This window comes from Drosophila novamexicana, unplaced genomic scaffold (genome assembly GCF_003285875.2).
Source record: "Drosophila novamexicana strain 15010-1031.04,08,12 unplaced genomic scaffold, DnovRS2.1 tig00000008-arrow-pilon, whole genome shotgun sequence".
In the NCBI taxonomy this organism is placed as follows: domain Eukaryota; kingdom Metazoa; phylum Arthropoda; class Insecta; order Diptera; family Drosophilidae; genus Drosophila; species Drosophila novamexicana.
Window position 1 is genome coordinate 1,205,395 of NW_020824765.1, and position 25,545 is coordinate 1,230,939.

General features: G+C 38.7%; 2 protein-coding genes, 1 long non-coding RNA gene and 1 other non-coding gene across 7 annotated transcripts; 3 read left to right on the plus strand and 1 right to left on the minus strand.

The window, feature by feature from the left end:
* The first annotated feature begins 1,923 nt into the window (after positions 1–1,923).
* On the plus strand, positions 1,924–10,237 carry LOC115762544. The gene is made up of 2 exons (XM_030704821.1): positions 1,924–2,089; positions 9,432–10,237. The coding sequence occupies exons 1-2, from the start codon at positions 1,924–1,926 to the stop codon at positions 10,115–10,117; spliced, it is 852 nt and encodes a 283-aa protein (XP_030560681.1). The 3' UTR covers positions 10,118–10,237.
* Trnar-ccu lies at positions 4,693–4,765 on the plus strand. Its single transcript has one exon. It is a non-coding gene; the product is annotated as a tRNA-Arg (tRNA).
* A 6,673-nt stretch (positions 10,238–16,910) lies between the features above and the next one.
* Positions 16,911–19,780, plus strand: LOC115758732. 4 transcript variants are annotated; one of them, XR_004017459.1, is made up of 5 exons: positions 16,911–17,092; positions 17,152–17,755; positions 18,376–18,601; positions 18,669–18,767; positions 18,845–19,780. It is a non-coding gene; the product is annotated as an uncharacterized LOC115758732 (long non-coding RNA). The 4 variants fall into 4 exon arrangements; XR_004017456.1 differs by having other exon boundaries at positions 18,869–19,780; XR_004017458.1 differs by having other exon boundaries at positions 18,379–18,601; positions 18,869–19,780.
* A 4,971-nt stretch (positions 19,781–24,751) lies between these two features.
* LOC115761196 lies at positions 24,752–25,288 on the minus strand. Its single transcript, XM_030702879.1, has 2 exons — positions 25,208–25,288; positions 24,752–25,154 (listed from the first exon to the last, which is right to left on the minus strand). Exon 2 carries the CDS (start codon positions 25,141–25,143, stop codon positions 24,790–24,792), a length of 354 nt encoding a protein of 117 aa, XP_030558739.1. The 5' UTR covers positions 25,144–25,154; positions 25,208–25,288; the 3' UTR covers positions 24,752–24,789.
* Between the last annotated feature and the right edge of the window lie 257 nt (positions 25,289–25,545).

Here is a 25,545-nt window from a genome sequence, read left to right on the forward strand (position 1 = left end):
AATTCCCAAAGCAGTTTCGGATATCTCACTAATGTTTCTGTTAAAATAAATTTAACTCTTAAAGATTGGACTACATATTCGAGTACAGCAAAAACAGTGCTAAATCAGAGTGCTTAATTGCAATCGAAAGTGTTGTAAACTGCTCAAAGTACATAAGAAGTAATACAGCTGTAGCAAATTGTCCATTGAAAGGCCCAAGTAATATGTGTGCATAATAAATCACAAGGAATTACGGGTTGGCCTCCTTTGTTGTTCATTTGTAGTATTATTTGCGACAACTTTACTCAGAATGTGGCTGAAAGAAAGGCAAACAAAGCCATGTTAAGCAAATAAAGTACTTGTTTTGTCGAAGAAGTGACCAGAAAAATTTTCAGAAACAGAAATAAACTGCACGAGAAATGACATAAATCTAGCACCGAAACAAGTGCTACACAGAAAGTAACTTGAAACGCCTACCAAACACCCACACACACACACTGAGAGTAAGGCAAACACAACAAGTGCGCAGAGGCGGGCATAAGCTGATATGTGGCACAGCAAACACAAGTAAGTTATATATGGCAACAACAAGGGCGGAATCCAGAGTTACTTGGTTACTTGGTTACTTTGTTTGAAGCAGTCCGAACTGTTTCTCACAGCTAAGTATACTTAAGGTATGCTGCCCAACACGTTCAAACGTTTTTTGTCATTTCGATTTTTAAAAAATTAATACAATTATTTCTTTACGCTTAGCAATTACTTTAATATTTGTATTATCTGTGACAACTACTGTGTAACAGTCTTTAACATTGTTCCTTCATGCAGATCCTTCAGCTAGCATGACGCATTGCCTTAGGCTGAAACCAGCTCGAAAAATAGAAAAAAAAAGTGATAAAACATTGTAATGTGCAAAATGCAAAAAAATCTAACGAAGATGAAACACTCTAGCTGTCAATGGAAACCACAAAAACTGTGTTAACTGTTTGTTATAGTAATCAAAAAGGAAAATGAGTCGAAGCCACCAAATTTTGTTATTTCACATTTTTTATCTGCTCACTTCAATAAACAAGCTGCTATGAGGCGAATCATTTAGATCTTATCATTGTCTTACCACTTTGTATATGTAAATACCATACATGCTAGAAAACATTGTAAATATACCAATCTTTCACAGTCTTTCAGTTGGTAGAGATTAGAAGGTACTGATTGATTCAATGCAAAGAGAATTTTAATTAAATTATACATTTATGACTAAATTGGTTTGCATTTTGAAACAAGCTTTAAAAATGGGCGTGCTTATAATATGCACAGAAAGTATAACATTCAGATGCACATTTCATGAAAAAACTGAACTACCCCCTATAAGGGTATACCGGAATACTTGGAACAACAAAACATGCATCAACAAAAGGGCAAACAATGACAAGAACAAAAAAGAAGAGACACAACAGAGAGGCTTAACAGTTTAGTAAATAAATCTGCATTGCTCTCTAAATAATTAACATGCCCGAGGCAAGCAACAAGGCCCAATTCGCCACCCCTGCAAGCATTCACTTTCATTTAAAGCGAATCCCTGCCGCACTCATTGAGTTATTCAACCCGACGAGGGGTGCTTCGAATGAGCACAATACTTGCGGGTGCGTTGGCTTTGAATGATTGCAGCGCAATTTGTTTGGCCGGGCCTCACAAATCCCACGGACCTGGCATAACACCTGCGTCTGGGTGGTAAGTGAAGAGCGTTTTGGGCCTGTAAGTTATGGCAAGTAATTAATATTATCATAATGCATATTCGAAACAAGGCCCATTTGTTTCTTTGATTAAGTGAAAACGTTTTAGAGAATTTCTTTTACGCTTGTGTTGCATACGCGAACGCCCAATAAGTCATAAAGTGCAGAGAACGTTGACGAAATCTACGAATGGGAGCCCATTAAGTGCAGCCCCAAGATGCGTGCCAGGCCATCTTTACGGCCACCTCCATCACATCCTAGCCAGTACAACCAGCCCGTAAATATCTGTCAGATACCGCCGGAACATTTGAGTTACGATTGTGGCAGCATTTTAATTGCCAGCGCGGCCATTTACGAATTTATGCCGCTCAAAGATATTTGCTGTAGGTGCCACTCGCTTTCGTCTACAGATACAGCTACAGCCAAAGATACAGGCACACAGATTCTGGCCATGGCTGAAGCTGCTAATACGAGTACAAGTGCATGCATATAAATTTAAGTGATGTTGCCGCATAAATAATTTAATGGCCCGAATTTTGTTAAAAGATGCGCTAACTGCCAAACGAAATTGGCCAAAAAATATTGCCTTTTTCGACAAATGGGCGCAACGAACATTACGGAACATCTTATCGATAAAATGAAATAGGACTCTTCAGAGAGTAATCGCACCCAACAGTTATGAGCTCTACTTATTTCAATGAATGTACATATGTTTTTCGCTTGAACAAATTTAATATTAATTATATGTATTTCGAATTGTTAGTCTATATTTTTTGTACTGGAATGTCCTGGAAATAAATAGTTAGTCACAAGAAAGCTACAAAATTCAAGACGAAAATAATAAAAAAAAGTCGTAAAATTTTTTATGAATGTTAAATGGAATTGTGACTGTAGTATTCCAATAAGCTTATAAAAGAACACCACCACAGCATCCAGTGTTGGATAGCGGCAAGAATATCATTTAGAACTAAGTGTATTGCGATTAGCCAAACTTGGTCACCCATAAGTAAATGAATGACACGAGCTGACGCCAAATGAAAAAATAAACGTAAATTTGTAAAAGCAACGAGTTTACAATATAAAATAATTAATTTGCCTTGTTGTTTTTCAAGTGTTTACAAAATTCACGACAGAATATTAATTCTGCTTAGAAGAGTCTTCATAATTGTATTTTAACTAAAGGAAACCTTTTGGCTGATATCACATAGAGTAATCACATAAAATATTGTCCCAAACCTATCTAAAAGTTTTTTAAATTTTTTAAAAAAAATGTATAAAAAACATACAAACATTTTCATTTAGTATGCTTTACCCAAACAAAACAAATACACTCAGCTTTAGCTTGCCAAAATGTAAATATTTAAAGCAAGACTAAGCAAATTGTTGGTTAGCATGTCCTGCTGCTAGCCCGTCTGTCGGTTTTTAGCTCAGTTCGCCCCACTCAAAAATGGCGAGAAACTAATTCGCATGCATTCGTAGGGCAACCGCAAACTGTTTCCGCTTATCTTGGGTTTTTGTTGTGAATTATAGCGGTGGCATTGCCAAATAAAGCGGCCAATAAAAGTGTGGCCAAGATAAGGAAAGTGGCTAAAAGAACACAATAGCACAGGAAAGCAAGTACAAAGAAACAAGCCATGAATTTTTAAAAACAACGGGAAACAATTTAACACAAAGCTTGCTATGATTTGTGCATTGCCAAAGTAAAAGATACTCTTAACTCTTAACAAGCAGTGCAAGTGCAGCAGCTACTGTCAGGATAACTCGCAGATACGCACAGAGTTAGCAGCCAGTTGAAATATCTTAAAGCCCTTAATGCTCACATAGCTCTCGAACACGGCGGGACAACTTGTGTCCGGACTTATTTTTGCCTATGCCGGGCCAGTCGACTTCTCTTTCAGTAAGATGAATGCGTTTGCTTATCTACTTGCCCGCTGGCCACTCTGTTTATTCCAGATTCGGCTGCTGGTGGTGTTGGGCTCGGATTCAGGTTCTGTGCGCTTCTGTTTCTATTTCGATTTCCGCCTTTCGTTGCCTGTCAAACGGTGTGTTGGCCCACAGATGGAGATACGGAAACGGATACGTTGGCCACCGCTATGTATCGCTTGTTGAAAGCGATATGTCTGCGCTGCGGCTGCGTTTGGGCTCACTTTGGAGTTGACGCCACGCCCCTGTCCAGGGTTCATGCCGCCCCCTTACCCATAAGCCCAAAGCCTGAGATATCTTTCAGCTTGACAGCATCTTAACTAATATAATGCCCAATTTTCTGTGGTTTATGGCTTACAACTGTCAATAGCTCGTCGGACCATCCATCTAAGCATTGAGTGTGTATGTGCGTGTGGGTGTGTGTGTGTAAGGGTCCTTACTTGCTGCTCTGGTCACTCAAAGGACTATTTCCCTTACCCTTACGCAAAAGGTGTTTTGTTGAGCTTTTTAAGCATTTGATTAAGGGATTTTTCGTGCTTTGCTCTTCGAAGCATTGAAAGGTCGTTATTTAAATTGATATAAATGATATGTCTTCGTGTGTAGCGCAACTCTTACTCTCTGTCCCTTCTTTCTCTCTCACTGTCCCAGCTCTTGGCTGACTGATTCGGCCGCAAACTGTTGGCGTTGACATTTTGGTCTAGGTAGTTCTCAAAGTGAATTACCAATGAGCGCTAAGTGACGTTGATTTATCATATGATATATGCACATACACATGGCCGCATTATTTGAGCCATTTGCTTTGCCAAAAGGTAAACATTTCCCAAAGACCTTTCAACGTCTCACTCAATGCCAAGTGTATGCCCAGCTGTTGGCCCGCATCTGAGCCAAACAATTATTGAAATAAGCGTAGGTAAATAATGTGTTTGCTATAAAACAGCTGTTCTACACGTATTAGACTAAAACGGAATTTCATTTAAGCTAAATATACATATGCATCAACTGTTAAGGCATTTTCCTTGATGCTTTGCTCTTATATATGCTCTTAGCTCTCACAGTGTTCACCGCCTCAGTGGCCTAATGGATAAGGCATCGGCCTCCTAAGCCGAGGATTGTGGGTTCGAGTCCCATCTGAGGTAAAAGTATAAAGTTGTCATTTTTGTAATTTTTTTCGGCAACGAATCAATATGTATGTCTTTAAAATTTATATTCGATAAAGTCTTTTCGCAAAAGTAACTGGATTTTATTAAAAATACAATATCATACAAATATATGTTTAAAATTATTAATTTTTATTTCTAAGGTGCGTAAGTCTACGGTACTATATATTTCAGTCTCTTAAAAAGAAAAAAAAACACATAAAAGAGAAGAAATTGCAAATTAAATAGTTAAATACGTATTACATTGTACTACCTAAAAGCATATAAGAGTGCCTGTCTACGGAAAAATTTATGTTGATTAAACAACAAACACACACCGGGTAAGAATCCTACAGAAGTAATAAATGTATTTAATTATTACGTTTATCAAACTTTCTGGCGAGCCGCGAGGAGGCGGCACCATGAATCGAACACACGTCACAACACATTCGGTATCAGCGTCCAACATGCTACCAACGACGACACAACGAATAACCTCATGTGAGTAGCTACGATTGTATTTGATGCTCGTGGTAGCAAATACGAAGCGAATACACGATTTTGTGATGGCGCGCTGCAAACGCACCCGACTGCAAAGCGAGAAATACTTGGTTCGATTCACGTAAAGGGTAATTTTGTTGCTCATCTACAATCGTCTTATTATTGTTTGAATTGTGAACTTCATATTTTTTTATAGGACGCATTGTATCAAAAACGACTCAATAATGACTGACGAAGGATATCTCCTTGCGGGTGAGTTCAAAAATAATTTTAATCTCCATTGTTACTATTTTCGGCTTTGTAAATTATGCATATTCAAGTCGTTTACACAAAGTGAAAACCAACAAAACGTGCTTTTATTTAGTATCGTTTTATTGTCTTGTTCCTTCTACAAAATCACATCATCTATTTTCGTTTTTATTTATAGCACAGCAAGAGTACAAGAATAAAAAAATGATTTGTAGAATTTTTCACATCATTTCTGAGAACCGAAAAAAATCAAATTTCAAACTCATGACGGCAGCCACAGAAAGCTGTACTTACAGTTTTTGTCTTCTTGGCGGGTTGCTCAAATAAGTTGTGCAAATTTTTTTTGTGTGTTTCAAACATGACACCCAAAACTTGGCCCTACAGAAAATAAATTTATGGAAATATTTGCACATCAACTTAGCTGCTTGGCAAACGGTTGAGCCCCCAAACCCTGAACCCAATGCCAATCACCGACACCAAGTTGTAAATTTGGGAGTCGGAGGAGCGTAACAAGCAAACACCTTTGGCTTCATTGAACTTGCCGCTTCGTGTTACAAATGCCTCGCAAAGTTTGCTTTCCACATACATAAGCCGAATCAATTTCTGTTCGAGGTGGGGAAAATATTTTTCAGCGATAAACTCATGTTACACCTTTCACAGAAGGGAAAGCATCGACTGCAAAATGTTGTGTAAAATTTGCAAATGCAATAAATAAACTCGTTTCGCTTGCGTGCTGTGGTTGGTGCCACACAACAGCCCAGAAGGAGGGGCGGCTGTTCTGTTTGCACCCACCCGGAAGCGTGTAACGGCTTGTTTTTAGCTTTTTTCACACTAAACCAAAAGAGCGCCACATGTGGCTCCAACTGCTTGCAATACCCTTGCACAGGGTATTTTATTTTTGCCACGCACCGTGTCGCGCCTTGATGGAGACATTACCTACACGATGAGAAATTATATGATTGATCAGCACGACAAGCCAAGTAGATATAAACAAATGTTTCAATAAAAATTAATATCTATTTTATTTTGTGGAGCTCAGTTTATGGATCGCAGGCAAGAAAACTATCAACAGTAAGTTGAGTTCTTGAGATAGACCTTTATTTGTTATAATAATAATAACAATAATAATAATTATAATAATAATAAAAACTAAACTCATATTGAAGAAATTTGTTATAGTCTTCATACTTTTGAGACTACTTTTGTTAGACTACTATGTTAAAAAGTATCCATACAATCACCTAAAATTATGTAGATGCATAGTTTTGTGCCAAGTTTTCGAAATACATAATCTCTAAATTTGATCAAAATGATATGTAGAAGAGCATTTTATTTTCGGCACTTTGAAGGCAACGTTTCAGCATGGTTTTTGTTGCCTTTATTTCGTTAGAGTTTTCTTTTCCTTTTTTTTGTGCCAAGCATCCCCAGAAAGTATGCAAATAATTTTTGTACTTCGTCTGCGCCTTGGCTCATATTTGATATTCAGTGTCAGTTGGCGGAAGGGTTACGAATATAAGTTATTGAAATTTGCATGCAAGCGCAGACTGGCTCCAAGGGTGGCATTGTATACATGCTTAGGTGTGGGCTAACAACACTTGTGTTTTCTCCTAACCGTACCCGCCGTCCTTTGCATCAGGGTTTCCCCTGGTGGGGTTGACTGGGCCAGAGTTGCGTATTGCTTAGCCATTATTTCGGGGATAAATCTGATGTGGGAAAACTGAGAGTTCTGCATGCGATTAAGAATGCAAGCATGTGCGTGTGTGTTCATAAATCCCTTCAGTCGTAATTGTTTAGTAGTAAATGCTTGATTATATACCGATTATATGCTGTATATGGTAAATAAAACAAAGGCACAAATAAAAAATGATAGATAAAGATAGTTTTATTTAAACATGTAAGCCACTGCGAATATGGTATACATTCTAGGTTCCATTTCTTTACCTTCTACTCGTTAAAAATGGTCTTTAAAAAAGATAAAATGGTTTTGTGCAAATGTGTTTTTATACATGTTAAAGTCAAAGTTGAAAAGTTTACTCAACTCATTTGTTTACTCAGCTCCTTTGTAATGGAGCAGGGTATACAAAGTCATCAATTGAAATTCGCAGCTCCTATAGCTAGATGATGGTTGGTATCGCAGTTAACTTATCAAAGTTGAAATTGCAGCCAAACGCGCACAATTCTGTTGGCTGGCGAGTGTTGGGATTTGCTGGCTCTCTAAACTCTGAATTGCAGCCATTGAAAGGCAGACAGCGCAAGAGCAAGTATTTCGCATTTAATACCCTGTTTCCGAAGCTGATGATGATGCCACCAAGTTTCATCATATACCACTGACCCACATACGACGTCTATCACACATTATGCCATTTGCCGGCGGCAGGGACCAAGGCGGGGACAATAACTCCACATCTAACCGAAAGGCAATTTCTGCTAGAAGAGAACTTTTATTTCGCTATTATTAATTTTATCCGCACCCGCAACCACTTCCGCTTATCCATTAGAGTAGTTTTTGTTTTTTGCTGAGGCATTAAAGTGCCTCATCTTCATTTCCCGACCTATTTGGATTAGATGCGGCACATCAATTTTTCATGCTGCCAGTTAAAGTGGTCAGCTCAGCTTCTTATGTTGATCCCATTTTGCCGGTGCCCAAATAATATGGCCCTAGTCACAAGCCAACAATTTTATTTTGTGTACTTTAAAATTTAACCACGAAATGTTTAATACAGCAAATTGGACGGGATAAAAAACTATATACATTAATTGAATATTTTAACGAGTTGAGGCGAGACTCCGTCTGTCGTTTTGTATATTTACAAATTTTTCTTTAAGTATTCATTAGGATTCCTTTACTGTAGTAACAGGTAGTATATATATTAAAGCTGCAAGCCGGCCTTGAACCGAATTATTTGTACACGATATTCCAATTTATTAATCGATGCCTAATAAAATATATACCTATAACACAGCGCGCAGCTGTATTCTACAAAACAGATGCATTTTCCCTTAGTCCCATAATGAAATGAAAATACATGTTTGACTGACGTCGATTGTTCGAACCCGAATATTCAATAAATTTTTTGTATAGAATGAAACTGGGGATGAAACAAACTTCAATTGTCCAAGCTAAGTGGTCCTTCGTTCTACATTTGACTGACGGATTGATGGTCCCACAGACGAACATGGGTCAATCAATACGGTCAACATGTTTTGCATTAAATCAAAATACCCTTTATACCCATATTCAGTAAAATCAGTAAAGGTGGCCATTAAAAATTAAATATTGAATGAAGAGGTGGAAATGCAGGTTCACTAACGGAACCTGCATGCGGGTAGCTGGTTCAATTCGTGAAATCGCAGTCCTTATATACAAATGTATCTACGTTGTAACCGCATGATTAAGGCACTCTAAAAATGCTCGGTCATAAACAAATTTATTAATAAAATAGGCTAAAAAGCTCTTTAATCTGAAGCTTCCTATTGAAATTTTAAGTATAAAGTTATCTTAATTGCTTTATGTGCAGATAAAAGAAAGAAATAAAATTGAGTATCTGGTTGAAAGAGTATTTTTGTCTTTGCAAATATATATTTTGATATACACCTGCCATATCCGGCCGAGCTATTGACTTTTCTGTTAAAAATTGAATCGTTTTTCTTAACTATCAAATTTGAATATTCAAATCAAATGAACCTCAATTAAAACCTTTTATATTCATATAAACGCTTATCAATTGAAATTAACTTCACCCGCGTACAACTGCCGAAATGAACTCGTCATGGGTGGCGTGTGTCATATCTTGCTCGCAATCGTATATCATCGTTATGTCAAACTGTAGGCAATCCCCATACGAAAATGCCCCTGATAACACTATCTGTCCAAGTTGCTTCGCTCGTTTCTTTTATTTTTGGAAATCTTGGTTAGTAGACAACCGACTGTCAAGCTGTCAGAATGAATGCGCAGAGTCAACTCATCCACTGCGGCTGGCTGCTGGTATTGCTATCGCCGGTAAGTTTCCAATCAAATCGAGTGTAAGAGAAGGATTCCTCACTTGGCAACTGCTGCTGCTTCAGCTCACCCTGGTAGCCTGCTACGGAGATCTCAGTCGCAGCCGCTTGACGGCCCAGGCGGAGCACAATTTGGCTGCCATTACGAAGCATGCCATGGTTCAGGCCACAGAGCTGGTAGACAGTGTGGTCGATGATCTGCTCGTTCTGGACTCACAGAATCCCATAATACTCAGCTATCTGAGCAACTTCGAGGCGTTTCTTGTCACTGGCGACAACCACACAAAGGAAGCGCTGCAATCCTTCTATAACATTGTGGGCGTGTATCTGGATGCAGATGTCGCCGAGAAGACGACGAGCATTGAGATCCAATTAATTGCCATGTGTCTGCAGCGCACTGGCTTTGATAGATGGAAGCGCACGATCCAGATGCGATCTACCCAATTACTTAAATCCTTTAGCAAGAAGCTCAAAAAGTACATGGACACCCTGGACCCGGAGGAGCGTTTGGGCTTGGAGCTGAGATGGAAACGCGTTATATCACGCGGCGGTCAAAGGAAACTGGAAAAGTTCCGAGATTTTGTTACTTGGCTGGCGAGATAATCCAACTGAATATTTACACAGTTCTCATATTAAACTTAATTTATTTCTAGAAATAGAAAATATATTTCCCGGATTCCTATAAAACACAATCCATTTATTGCATTATGGGATCTGTGTGACGACTTAAGCTATGTCCAACTGTCTGCCTTTTTTTATTATCATAAATAACGATTTAAGATCCTATTAATCACACCTTTATATCAAACATTTTTATGTAAATATTTTCGTAAATATGATAAGAAATGTTTAGCCTATCCTAGAACAGGCTATCGATCACTTAGCAAACTATTTGTATAGTAAATGCATTTATTTTTATCCAAATAAACGTGTCAGAAGATTGTCTGGACGTGACAGATTAGTAGAATTACTAAAATATATTCACCTCAAACAAACTTGTACGTATAAGTTACTTAGGATTCATATTCTTCAACTGCAAATCCACAGAGTCTAAGTGCACGTGCACTCAGAAAACTCAGGCAGGGAATATATAAAAAAAAAACTTTTCCTATGGCTGACGATGGCAATGAAAACTTTTTCATGCAGCAGAAAAACTTGAGGAAAAATTATAAAACTGAATATGGAAGCATCGAAATTTAGACAAAACAACAGAATGCCACAAGAAAACATCAACATGGCAGCCTGTGAAGTAAAGTGATACTTTTTATGGCACCGAAAAATGCAGACAGCCCCAAGAAGATGTAACACTCTTGCCATGTGGAATGCAGTCGGAGGGCGGAGAAGCAACTGGCCAAAGAAAAATGGCTACTGCATTTTCTGTCTGAGAGCTGACAAAGTGCTGAGTGCATTTGCGACATTTGCTGTCGCTCTGTTCGGGTAGCTGTCTGGCCTTACTTGCCGCCTCCAAGGATATCAACCAACTTTTTCTATCACATTTCACACACAATGGCACTCAGAAATATGCCACAATATACTTTGATCTTAACTACCGAATATCATCATACATTTATTTTAAACAATTTAATGAAATTGTATTAATCTCTATAGATAAAATTGTTTGTCCTCACGGATTGGTGAACAGCGCACGCCCTAAGCCGTAGAGCTGTCATGTGATCGAGGTGCATGCTGAAACGGGGATTTAGGAAATTCCGCACGCAACAGTGGAAATTTTGGCGAATAATTTGCAATTTTTTTTTCAGTCTCATATATAGAGATTTTTGTAAACTTCTGTTTGATACGTTTTTTGCGTAATCCGATGAAAAAGCGTGTCAAAGGTTTAATGAGCAAAAGTTTACTTTTCGGCTTCAAGCCTCTCACCACAAGACTAACATGGGAGGAAACTAACGCAGTTTACGGGCGGGAGCTCGATAAAAAATGTATATACTAAATTAGGGAACCAGACTTGCCACGGGCAAAGCCAGGGTATTATCCTTAGTTTGTTTATATTTCACGATCACGCTGACATGCTCTATAGCAAATCAGAGTTACACAAATGATAGGAAGACACACGCAACAGCATGCGCACATAAAGATACTGATAATTATCCAAATTGGCCACATAAAAAATTTTGACAATACGAGCGCCATTTTCACTATGATATACGAGATATACGTTTAATTTTTGATTAAAAATTCGATGCACTATAAACACAGCCAACTATTTCTACTACGGATTTGAATTTTCTGATTTAATATACGCAGTCGCACCAGATCCAAAAAAAGTTACCGACGACTCTGCAGGTATGCATTAAATATTAAATACAACATGCGTGTTCAGTGATCTGTAAGTAGGGATGCATTAGTGAATGCTTGCTTGCATGCCATACACTTACTCAGCTCAAAAGCATTAGCCATATTCGTAGGCACGATGCGTGCCACAAAAGCCCAGGCCACAGAAAATCCCAACCAGAAATGGCAAGCAGCACAGGCCAAAGAAAGCGCACAAACTTGCTAGAACGATTAATATAATTGTTCCAGTTTCAATGGCACGCGCTGCTCTCTGCTCGGGGCATTCAGTTGTTGTTGTTGTTGTTGATTTATAGACATACCACTGCTTCGCAGCGCTCATTTCAAATCAGTGTGTTTCTGCAACAATTTGAAACGTTTCTTTTCGAATAACAAATATTTTAAACACAAAGCATACTTTTTACTCTTAAACAAACAATTTAAAGAAACATGTTCATATACACTAGTAGATAATGTTGTTTTTCCTTAAAATTAGAGCCTTTTTCTTTCAAATTATTTGGAGTTCTTTATAGTTAGTTCGAAGCAGATCCGATTTCAGAAACAAACAAGAAAGGAAAGACGGGATTTCCGAAATATGTCAAGTAGGTAAAAAGAAAAACAATTGTAAGAAAATCGCAGTTTTTTTCACAATTTGATTAATATATACATATTTTATGAGATAGAAGATGTCCACTTTTTATTAAATGTTCACAATTATTTCTTTTAAATTTGGAGTTTGTTTGTCTATTTGCGCAACGCTTTAGCAAAATGTCAGCATGTGCCTCGCACAAGTGTCCCAAGAGTCTATGCAGTGCAGAAATTAAGAAGCTCAAAGTCAAGTACACTCTCAACTCCTTCTCGAGGGTGGTTTGTCATGAAGTGAATTCTAATGATGGCTGGCGATCCACTCACAGGAGTGCTCAAAAACCCCCCACACGCCCACGAACCATTTCTCTGACGAATCGAAAAAAAATTGTATACAAATTAATGAAATGCATTACGGGAACTAGATGGGAATTGCGAACTGGGACTTGTGCCTGGGTCGACGAGTACCTCCGCTCGTTAGCGCTCAACTCACACACTCGCACGAGAGCGAGGAGGGAAGAGGCCAGCCCTCTCCAGCACACATTTGCAAAGCACTCGCCATTCCCGTCATTATCATAATTTGAATAAGTTCCGAGCGAGTTTTAAAATATTCATATGAGCTGAAAGATTTTCAAGTGTTCGCACGTGTGTGTACATTATGCTGCATGTGTGAGGCTGTGTGTGTGTGTGTGAAAAGGGATTTCTGATTGTGGTGATTGTATTTGTGCTGCTTAATGGATAAATGAGAAATTTTAAAAATGATCCAAAATGCTCGCTTAAAAATATGCATAAAAAATTAATAATAATTTTATCTGTGATTATCCTTTTAAATGTGAACATAAAAAACCTTGCTGCTATATTTGATTCTAAAATTGAATCCTTATGTATATTCATATCACAATTAAAATTCCAAAATCGGACATTATTTGGCCGAGATATTCCAAAAAATCATCGAAAAAGGTTTGATTTTCGATCCGAGTCCGATTTTGACAAAAACATGATGTAACCCCTTGCTTCTTGGCCGATTTGGGTCAAAATTTTTATTTTAAAACTTTTGATGCCAATTGATAGTACTGACAATTACGAGTCCAAAATAGTATAAAATTCCAAAATCGGACATTATTTGGCCGAGATATTCCAAAAAATCATCGAAAAAGGTTTGATTTTCGATCCGAGTCCGATTTTGACACAAAACATGATGTAACCCCTTGCTTTTTGGCCGATTTGGGTCAAAATTTTTATTTTAAAACTATTGATGCCAATTGATAGTACTGATAATTACGAGTCCAAAATAGTATAAAATTCCAAAATCGGACATTTTTTGGCCGAGATATTCCAAAAAATCATCGAAAAAGGTTTGATTTTCGATCCGAGTCCGATTTTGACAAAAAACATGATGTAACCCCTTGCTTTTTGGCCGATTTGGGTCAAAATTTTGATTTTAAATCTTTTGATGTCAATTGATAGTACTGACAATTACGAGTCCAAAATAGTATAAAATTCCAAAATCGGACATTATTTGGCCGAGATATTCCAAAAAATCATCGAAAAAGGTTTGATTTTCGATCCGAGTCCGATTTTGACACAAAACATGATGTAACCCCTTGCTTTTTGGCCGATTTGGGTCAAAATTTTTATTTTAAAACTATTGATGCCAATTGATAGTACTGATAATTACGAGTCCAAAATGGTATAAAATTCCAAAATCGGACATTATTTGGCCGAGATATTCCAAAAAATCATCGAAAAAGGTTTGATTTTCGATCCGAGTCCGATTTTGGCACAAAACATGATGTAACCCCTTGCTTTTTGGCCGATTTGGGTCAAAATTTTGATTTTAAAACTATTGATGCCAATTGATAGTACTGACAATTACGAGTCCAAAATAGTATAAAATTCCAAAATCGGACATTATTTGGCCGAGATATTCCAAAAAATCATCGAAAAAGGTTTGATTTTCGATCCGAGTCCGATTTTGACAAAAACATGATGTAACCCCTTGCTTTTTGGCCGATTTGGGTCAAAATTTTTATTTTAAAACTTTTGATGCCAATTGATAGTACTGACAATTACGAGTCCAAAATAGTATAAAATTCCAAAATCGGACATTATTTGGCCGAGATATTCCAAAAAATCATCGAAAAAGGTTTGATTTTCGATCCGAGTCCGATTTTGACAAAAAACATGATGTAACCCCTTGCTTTTTGGCCGATTTGGGTCAAAATTTTGATTTTAAAACTTTTGATGCCAATTGATAGTACTGACAATTACGAGTCCAAAATAGTATAAAATTCCAAAATCGGACATTATTTGGCCGAGATATTCCAAAAAATCATCGAAAAAGGTTTGATTTTCGATCCGAGTCCGATTTTGGCACAAAACATGATGTAACCCCTTGCTTTTTGGCCGATTTGGGTCAAAATTTTGATTTTAAATCTTTTGATGTCAATTGATAGTACTGACAATTACGAGTCCAAAATAGTATAAAATTCCAAAATCGGACATTATTTGGCCGAGATATTCCAAAAAATCATCGAAAAAGGTTTGATTTTCGATCCGAGTCCGATTTTGGCACAAAACATGATGTAACCCCTTGCTTTTTGTCCGATTTGGGTCAAAATTTTGATTTTAAATCTTTTGATGTCAATTGATAGTACTGACAATTACGAGTCCAAAATAGTATAAAATTCCAAAATCGGACATTATTTGGCCGAGATATTCCAAAAAATCATCGAAAAAGGTTTGATTTTCGATCCGAGTCCGATTTTGACAAAAAACATGATGTAACCCCTTGCTTTTTGGCCGATTTGGGTCAAAATTTTGATTTTAAAACTTTTGATGCCAATTGATAGTACTGACAATTACGAGTCCAAAATGGTATAAAATTTATTTTTGACCGATCTTTCATAAGGTAAAGGTGTCATATACGAGTCCGATGTTGATATGATATAGGGTCCGAAATCCGAAATGACGAAAACAAAGTTTCATGACAATATTCTTTAGGCCGAAAGAACAGAGGAACATGACTTCGACTCGGCTGATGATACTGATGACAGGAACATATACTTTATAGGAACGTGGATTTTGATGCCAATGCGTTGCACGTTCTTTGACTAAATTATGGTACCCATAACAAGGGTATAAGAACAAGAGCGCACCATGGGCAGAGCAGAAGCAAAAACATTGCGACATCGTTTTAATCGCAGCATTTGCCCACTTTTAGAGGAATTAGCGACGTTTGTTGGACGAGTCGAGTAAAAGCGTTGCTATTGGCAGCTCGGCAGCTGAATTCAAAGCAGCTCCCAGCTGGAAACGGGAATGTCGGGCAAAGCGACAACGAATGCGCATTCATCTCGCACACTCACACTCACACCCAGATGCAAGCTGGCCCACACAGGCACACATAAGCACTCACCTCTCACAACATAGTCATACACGTGGCTGCCTGTCAAAGTGCAAACTTTTGTGGCGAAAAAAAGTGGCTCAAAGCTCACGAAAAAAAGCACTCTCTAGTGCGCGCAAGAGGGGCGTGAAGAGGAACAAAAAGCTGAGCGGCAGTCAAAAGCGACGCTTGTCGATTCTCAAAGTTACGTTGTTGTTGTTGGCAACCTTTTTAGCCTGTGCACTTGCTGCAGGAGGTTAAGGGGAGTAAAAAAATGTGAGTGCAGCCCACAAAATGTGCGTTGTTGTTGCGGTGGTTCATGCTAGTTTTGTTGTTGTGGTGAGTAGAGGGTGAGTTAGGCAGTGAGGTGGGGCTTGCTTTAGGCAATGAGCGAATGCATAAGGAAAACATGAAATTTAAACGTTTACAGCTGAAGAACATGGAATTGTCTTGGAAGAAAAAGAACCAACTGTACACTTAGAGAAAATCTGGGTATCACCAATGTCAAGGTTTTATCAATCTGTTGCATTGATCTGTAACGATTATGATACGTAAAAACCAACAAATTCAAAGAAAAATGGAAATAAGCCAGCGTATCTCCGATGGTCTTTGAGTTCGAAGCACCGAAATCTACCTCATGGCAATTAATTTATCTATGTGAGTATTAGGATAAGAAGAGATTTCCTTTACATATCGAAGATTAAAGATCCTAGCTTATAAATGACAATATTCTGGCCAAAGCTACAAAAAAAACCTTTATAGTCATTATTTTTTGTTAACCTGAGTTATAATCTTAACGCCAATAGATGAAGAAAAATAATGATTTTGGTTAATATACCTTAAAATACCAATAAATCTGTTAATATTGCCTCTGGAGTTACGACTTTTTATGCTAACTTTGAGCAGCGGTCAATTGTTTCGGCTTGCCTATGCAAACTATTTTATTAAACATTTTCAGGTCTGGCTTGGCCCATATATGTCAGGGCATACGAGAAGCTCCAAAAGCTGTTTTCGCTGATTTTATTGCCAGAACAGCCAGCACAATCATCATCATCATCATCCGAACTGCTGATCATTGCCTGGCCATCATCATATTCATTGGCAGTCAGGCAATGCGGCGAAATAGCAGTCGTAAACTTGATTGTAATAGTATAATTTTTTACGTACAAAAAAACAAACAAAAAACATAGCATCTGATGCGGCCTTTTTGGCCCTATTTTGGGCTACTGCAAGATGATTGTCGTATTCCGGGTGCGACTGTGGTCCGCATTCGAGTGGGTGTCTTTCATTTTCATGCAATTTTTATGTGCGCTCTATTCGTTAACGTAAGTGAGCTTATTTATAAGCAAACGCCAACGCCCTGCCCACTAATCCGCCCTCATAGACCTTTCGTAAAGATTGCGAATCCTCCCGCCCATGCCGAGAAGTTATTGTTATCCTTTTGTTTTAGTGTGCATCTTTTAGATACATATATAAATATACTTTTTTATGCCGACCTGACACGCTGACTACCCGAAGCTCATAGCCCTGGCCTCTGCACGCTGCTTTTGCACGCTACACGCATTGATTCATAATACATAAATAAAAATATTGCGTATACGCAGCGATGCCTGAACATCCATTGCCATAAATTCTTATAAACGTGAAACACACACACACACACACACACACAAGCGCACTCACGCAATGGTCGAGCGTCCAGCCAACATACACAAAGACGCCAAGTCATCAATCTTTTAGCATTTCACTTAGATATACGAGTATTTCCGCATCGCCCTCAGGAACATCGCCATCCCGCCCTGCCATTACTTGCCCTTTCCGTTGTCTCGTTTGCAGCCTTACTTTCAATATTTGTGCATAAATATTAATATTGCATGGCCATGTTTATTTGTTTATTCGCCATCGACCACGCCCTTTGAAAGCCGCCCTCCCTCTCGCCAGAGTTTGCAGTGAATTCTGCGACCACTTTTGCAACATTTTTTTGCAAGGTACGTATAAAGAATTTAATTTTTATTTAATTGTTGCCCTTGATAAGTTTGAACTGAACAAAAATATATATTGATCTCTTGAAATCGGGAGTATCCGGCTGAGAAATACTTTGCAAACACAACTTCCCTCTATGCATATGTATATACAAAAATATATACATATATATATATATACACACACACACACATATATATATATATATATATATACATAAGCACACACATACACACAAGCACGTACGCCGTTTTTCGTCTGTTTACCATACACTCTGGGAAATACATTCTTGAATATCTTCTTCTTATATAACAACCAAATGTTGTCCGTAAGTCTTAACATAGTTCTGCGTAGCTTGGAATATATTCTTGTTTAGGTCGGAGCTGTTTTATGGTATCGTTAATATACAGTAATCCGAACCGACCGACTTCACGCAGGTACTATCTATTGCAGAAAATGGCAAGCTCAGCTCGTTATCCTGAACAACAATGAAAGCACTTATCAAAGATGCATCTTTCAATATTTTACTGATATCTGGAAAATTGCTTAATACACTCTGAATCGAAATACACTCTGATATGAGATCCAATTTAAAATAACTGATAATTTCGTTATTTATTTACAGCAGATTGAAAACTTGTGCTTGAGGAGTATGTTAGTTAATCCAAGTCACCTTGGGCTGAACCACGAACAATCAGTGAAAACCACATTAAAATACCACAAAAAGAACAGCAGGCTATAAAAATGAGGACACCAATCGTAATATAAAGAGTCCACAGTGGATAGTCAATGAATCGATTCTCAGACGTCGTGGCTTCGTACTGGAATAGATCCCATTGTCTGACTGGATTGTAAGTCTTTTCCATAACTTTGCTGTTTGTTTATCTTTTCACTTTAATACATGTCAAATTTCTATAGCACACTAGATAGTGTTTAATAACTGACGGGTAGACGATCCAGGCTTCGTAACTTCAGTCTTCGTAAGCTTCAGTTATGGAATCTTCCAATAGTATATTGGTAATATAGTTTTTATTTGTGTATACTATATACCAAACTTGTCTCTACCCTCATATCTACTGTCTCATCTTTCCAAGTATACAACTCTCCTTTATTCTTAGCCAATCCATGGAAAAGGTTTGCCGGCTGGCCTCAGGCAACTGGTTTATGCAAATGTCTTGAAAGTAAAATTAATAGATGATTTCGCCGTAGGGAGAATATGGCATATATATTGGTATATGGAAAGTACACCCGCGGCGCAAATGTTCTCCGTGGACAAATCACAGCACATGTTGGCATTAGCTGCGAATTATGGGCAGACAAGTGCAGCAGAAGACGAAGACCGTTGCGGGGATGGGGGCAGACACAGCGACAGGACGCAGGACATTGGGACACACTTGAAAAATACAAACGACACATTTTATTGATGTTAATTTAATGCAAGAAATAAAACAGGCGGCGCTGCAGCCAAAATAAAAAGAAGCCAGGCCCAGCCAGCCGAGACCGAAATAAAAGATTTGCATATAAACAGGCGTCGATACACACACACAAGCACACACTCACACACATACACACTAACAGTCAGACCAACTACGAGTACAGACAGAGGCATACGCCAACATTTGCATAACAGACGGGCCCCGAAACTGTCATTGCCAAGGTTTTACATCCGCTTGCCGCAATCATAGTCTGTGTCCTCGAATGGGGGGCTTGCCGACCCGCCCGTCAATAATATTTATGGCGTCGACTCATTCTTAAAATGTCCGCGCGACATATGCAAGTGGATTGCTCTATTTTCAAGTGGATTCCATTCCATTATAATGCTCTCGTAAGCGGCAAGCGAATATATAGGAATATGTAAAACGCCGCCAAATGCTCGAAAATTCGCTTGTGCCAACATTTATTGGCATGTGTAAATAGTCCACAGACACTTAGAGGGGGTCGCTACCCATTTGCACCCTTCGCATTAGCATTTCAATATAATTGTAAATATTTGAATCGAATGCAAAGCGTCGCCTATGTACAAATGTGCTTCAATATTGCCAGCCGTAATTTATTACTAATCCAATTTGGAATATCTAAAAAGCCTGCTTCGATGGCTCCGCATTGAGACTTTATAATTTTACGTTAAAATAAACAGTCATGGTTTACAGTCAACTATTGCTTCGTACGGCCCAAAAAATCTTTTTATCAATTTTTAAACATTACTAATGCATCCATTTCCCTTCCTTTTACTTTAATATTTGTAAATAAGCATGAACTCATAATTACATTTTCCAAAAGGCAACAGTTCAAATTCGATTTATCTTTTATTTTATGTTCTATCACGGGTTAATACCCCAATGCAGGGTTATCTGTGATAAATTAGTATAATATTCTTAAATGGCATCATAATACTCGCCAATTTTTTTTTACTGATTATAAATACGAACACTTTTGGCTAACTAAACTAAAATTTCACTCAGATAACCTTTTCCAGCCATTTTTCAACCAGGAGGGGCGTTTTATGCTTTATGAGAATCACTTTGACTGTATACACACAACTTTTCCAACTGTTTCCAACGAGGGAAAGGGATTTTCCGAAAAGGGTGAAATAGTGTGAGTACATAAATAAAAAATAAATAAACTTTTACCCCAGAGTGGATTTTAAAAATCAATCAAAGCTTATAAAATATTTTGTATTATAAAGTTTTAAAATGTAGTTTAAGGCAAGTCGAACCAGATTTACCTGAAACGCCTTAGTTTTATGTGAATGCGAATAAAAAGGTAAGACTAAAGAGCACGGCAGGATTGTATCAGTTTCTTGTATTGATTTATGGAATAATTAAGTGCAATATAAGAAACTGATCAATCATTGTAACAAAATTGTAACTCTCTACAAGATTACAAAGGTATTTTAAATAAGAGATAACTCTCAAAAAATCTATTGAAAGTCGCAATGCGCAAGAATGTGTGGGCATATGTATCCTCATTCACCTCAGTGAGCAGCCTTACAGCCTCACGCCTATGGCTGCGATAAATAAAGATTTTTTAAGTATGTAAATGCCATAAATTATTTACACAAATCACCCAATAAGCTGGCTGCTTAAGTTCAAAGCAGCCACTGCAGCCATCAATTGTGCCCATCCAGTCGCAATCCCTGCGAATCTCAGAGAATCAGAATTCTCAGGTTTGGGAACCCATTATGCGCCAAAGTAATACAAGTATTCGGCTCATTTTTGATAGATATGCTGGCATGCAGCGCATGTAAACATCGGCTTTCGGTTAATCAAATTAAGTGCTAGTTAATGGCGGTACAAGGTCCGCCCCCAGCTTGGTTCGCACAGCCGCCCATCAGAGTCTACCCTTGGCTCAAGAATTATTGCAGAACATCATTCGATTTTTCTCGGCTGCTTGGGTTGGCGCGTTTTGTTTGCGCACTCGAAAATGATGAATAATAAATTGCTAATCATAAATATTGCGAAATCAGGCGATGAAGTGAGCATCCGCCATAGCTCGGGTCGCGTGAAAAATGGTTGCCAGCCAGCCCCAAAAGCCCTGCTTCACTAGCTGCTCTCTAAAGGAAAACAATACGAAAAGTACACATTGTTAAATTGAAAGGAAACAAATGTAAAATTTATACAGCTGCAGTGCCCCAATGCTGGCCGCAGCATGTAGTCCGGACTTGCCCCATAGAATCAGCTCATGCAAAATCAAAGATTACTTGCCATGGCATGGGGACGATGCTGGAGCTGAAGCTTAAGTTGAAGTTGAAGTTGAAGGCAGACCTAGTCAGGATGACTCTCTAATGGTTTACAAAGTCTGCTCGATTTGCCAAAAGGCAAAAGCGGTTTTTTTTTCTATTATTCGTTGCATTAGCGAAGGTAGAGAACAAAATGTTGTTCAGCTGGCTGTGCAGATCCGCATCCGTATGGATTGTTAAAATTCGATTTTCATTTAAGAATCTGTTTTTATTTTTATGTTCACTTGCTATTCAAATAGGACTTTATCAGTGTCTTATGCCGGGAGTTTTCATTTTGGGCTTTCACCTTTCTTGTTATCATTCAGTTAAACTTTTATTTCAAAAATTTTTTAAAATTGCAATTCCGGGTAATAATATAGTTTTGTAAAAGGCGGCTTGCAGCCTCGTCATATTTTGTACATTTCTCAATCGAACAATTCAATTTTCTTCTATTAATTATATTTACAACTTTTTTTTATTGAAATCACTTAACTCTCGATTAAGCGTACTGATTTTGTTCAGGTCGAATCTGTACACCAAAGGGACCTAGACGAAAGTATTGACTTGTTGATCAAAAGTTTTGCTGGGAAAACTTTGATATATTGAGGAACTTTTCAATGGGAAAACTTCGTTGATGTACACACTTTGACCATAATTTGCAAGCTTTACACACATTCAAATCCACAAGCCTTAGGTCACATTGGAGACCAGTCAAACTGACCCGCAAAGTCGTGCGTCGCCTGCGCCCGACACTGAAACAATCTTATCTGACAGCTACAATTACGAAACAGGCGATGTCTGGCTGACCCTATACAATGGTTGTGTTGCCACACACGCTGACCCACACTTAACCTTACACCCAACTGTCGGTAATTAGCGCTCAAAATCAATACATTCTCAAATGGAGCTGGTGCAAGCATCGCAATCAGGGAATCAGGGTTACGTGTGTGCCAGACAAATGCCATTGCGATTGTTCCGGAGCAATCAACACAAGTCTGGGTCGGAGGCAGCAGCAGTAGCAGCTGACAAGTTTCTCATGAGGCGGCCAAATATGTCGGCTAAAAATCACAACGGCCATTGCAGAGCCAAATGTACTAAAGTCAAGTGCAGCAGTGCGGCGATTACAGTCACAGTTCGTTAGCGCGGTCGAGAGGGTTGCGGCCGTGGCAGTTGAAAAAGTTGGCAGTGGCAGTAGCTGTAAGTTGTGGTCTCAACTACTTACGACTATATTTCCTGCATTTGAAATCGCCAACAAAGCGCTTTTAATTAAATTTCCTGTTCGATACAAACGCAAAAGCATTGCCTACTTTTGTGCGGCCAGCAAGAAACTGTTGCACTCACACACACACACACACACACACATACAGGCACATTTAACCACAAAATGTTGACTAAAACAATGGCAGCAATAACACCAACAAGCAGCCAAGCAAGTTGCAGCATCTCACTAAGAAACAGCTGCGCACATCGAATCCTCAACGAACACGAACAAGACAGTAAATGTAAATATTCCAAAACCGAAGTCTTAATATGCTTACCCGCGATCGTTTTGAAATTAAGTAAAAATACATTAAGAATGGAACAGCACATATTTGAAAATATTTAATCGGTAAAAGTAAGAGATTGTTGCCAAGAAATGTTAGCAGAAGATATTTCTAAATTACTGTTCAATACACAAAAGTATTTCAAACCTTTCTATTAGTAAAAAGTTGGGCTTTTGTATTAAATTAAATTTATACAACAAGTAAAATATTGACATACTGAATTGAATTGAATATTGACGCAAGTGAATTAAAAACCGCTGGCAGTCTTCACGAATACACTGATATAGTTAATGAGGCTTTACAAAGGGTATTCTAACCACGATGCGGAGCTGCTGCAGCTGCTGCTGCTGGGGACAACAAAATGGCGCTGCGAATTGTTGGCGCATAGAGCGGAAATGCAAGCTGAGTTAGCTGTGTGTTGTTCTTCTTGTTGTTGTTGTTGCTGTTGTTTTTGTTGTTGCTGTAGCTACTGTTGTTTCTAGTGGCATGGCCCATGAATATTCATGGCTGTTGCCGGGGCAGTCATTCATTCATTCGTGATTTCACGCAACCGGCTGCAGAGCGGAGAAAACGACGGCAGACAAAACATGAAACCAAATAAATAAACAAATGTCAGCAGCGTCGGAGGCGAACGCCAAGAAATTGGCGTGAAAATAAATCAAGAAACAAATTGGAAAATTTGTTAGTTCGCCAACAAACAACGGACCGACGGCAACGACGACAAAACCAACTGAAACACCACCATAATACATTCATAATAGTTTAAATGTGGGCGTTTTTAAAATGCGTTTAATCTATATCGAGAATCCATCAGGAGGATAAGCTAATGAATAAATGCCATTTTACTGGATGAGGTCCTTAATATATATGGCATAGAGCCTGCGGTCATAAAAAGATACTAACCGCAACTGGCGAAAAAAAAAAAAACAAACCAATTGTTCCACAAAGGGCAATTAAAATATCCTTAAGGCAGTTTTGCAAATTTAATTAACACGCAAAGCAGAAAATACACACCAGCAGGAAGGAGAGAAATTCGTAAGCTACCTGAAAGGATTCCGCATGCAGTGCAGCAGCAGCTGAAATTGGAACTGGGCGCCATAAGAGCATGAAAATCGTTTATTTAATTGTAAAATATACATATTTAAATAATGCCCATTAAAATGCAGCAGCAGATCGCTCGCTTAAGCCCCGCCCCGCCCACGCCCGCGAGACACACACACTGCTGCCAAAGGTAATCAACTGAGCTGCAACTGCCAGGAGAATGCTACGTGAAAAAAGAAGAACATTAAAAAGCACATTTTTAATGTTGCCCATGTGCGCGAAGTCCACGTCTGGATGGCAACTGTTTCGCGCGGAAGTCTGGGCCTGGGTCTGCGTCTGGAAGCGGGTCTGGTCAGCAGCCCTTTGTCCTGTGAAAAAGCGGGGGCATTTACTTTGAGTGCGCTGCGCTCATTTAAATGCAAATTTAAATGAAATTTTAATCCATTTTAAGGACTATCTACTGTACACAGAACCTTTTGATGTTGCAGCCGCCCTCATCGAGCAGCTGCCCGCTTGCATCATCGATTCCGTCCCAATGCCGCCCCATATTCGATCTGCCTGCCTGCCATACAAACTGACCCCGATCTGGATATGCCAACCGGATAATGAGTTGGTTTGTTGTAAAAAAAACGTAATGCTACCATTTGGTCACATGTAGACCACCAAATGGAGCAGAGGTTGGACAGATTACACAGCTGAGTCTGGACAATATTTGTGAATTGTTTTACTCAGCACTTCAATCAATAAAATAACCATCTTCAATGCCGGTTGCCGACTTGATCTCCTTCCAGCGCTGAGCCATGGTACGGTCGCGCGGTGGTCCAAACAATTCCGGCTCCATGTCCAGCTCCAGATCCAGTTCTAAGACTGGCGGCGGTGTGGCAGATACGTGTTTCACCAGATGAAAGTCACATCGCTTGCAATAGAGCTCAGTGCGGTCACGTGGCTCGAATTTGCGGTCACAGATGGCGCAGCCCTGGAGCGGCAGGCGGCAGCGGGTGCAGCGATGCTCCTGCGGGGACAGCTCGTTCCAAAAGCAGCGGCGGCAACAGTTGCTGCACAAATACAGCCTGTAGTCGGCTTCAGCCATCTTTCCAATTCCTGCAAATGCAGGTTAGAGTGTGGCACTATGAACAATATGCAAATCAAAGTACTTATTGGTTTTCAGGTCCGTTAAGCAATAGAGAGAATTCAATGCGAAACTATTTTATAGTCTGAAAGTTGACGTAGCACTCAAAACTTTTTTATATACAATTTTATTAAAAAAATATTATGGGCTACTCTATTAATGCTGTTTGGCTGTGCTTCTTTACCATATTGTATCCAATTACCGTATTATTATGATGTATTTAAAGCTCAACCCATTGAATCTCGGCTCCATTGATGATGCTGATGATGTTGATGCTGCCGAGTAAATGTAATCTTAACCAAATTAAGCGCAACTTTAATGCCTCATTTGTGACGGGAGTTGTCCACTGAGGTTTATGCCATA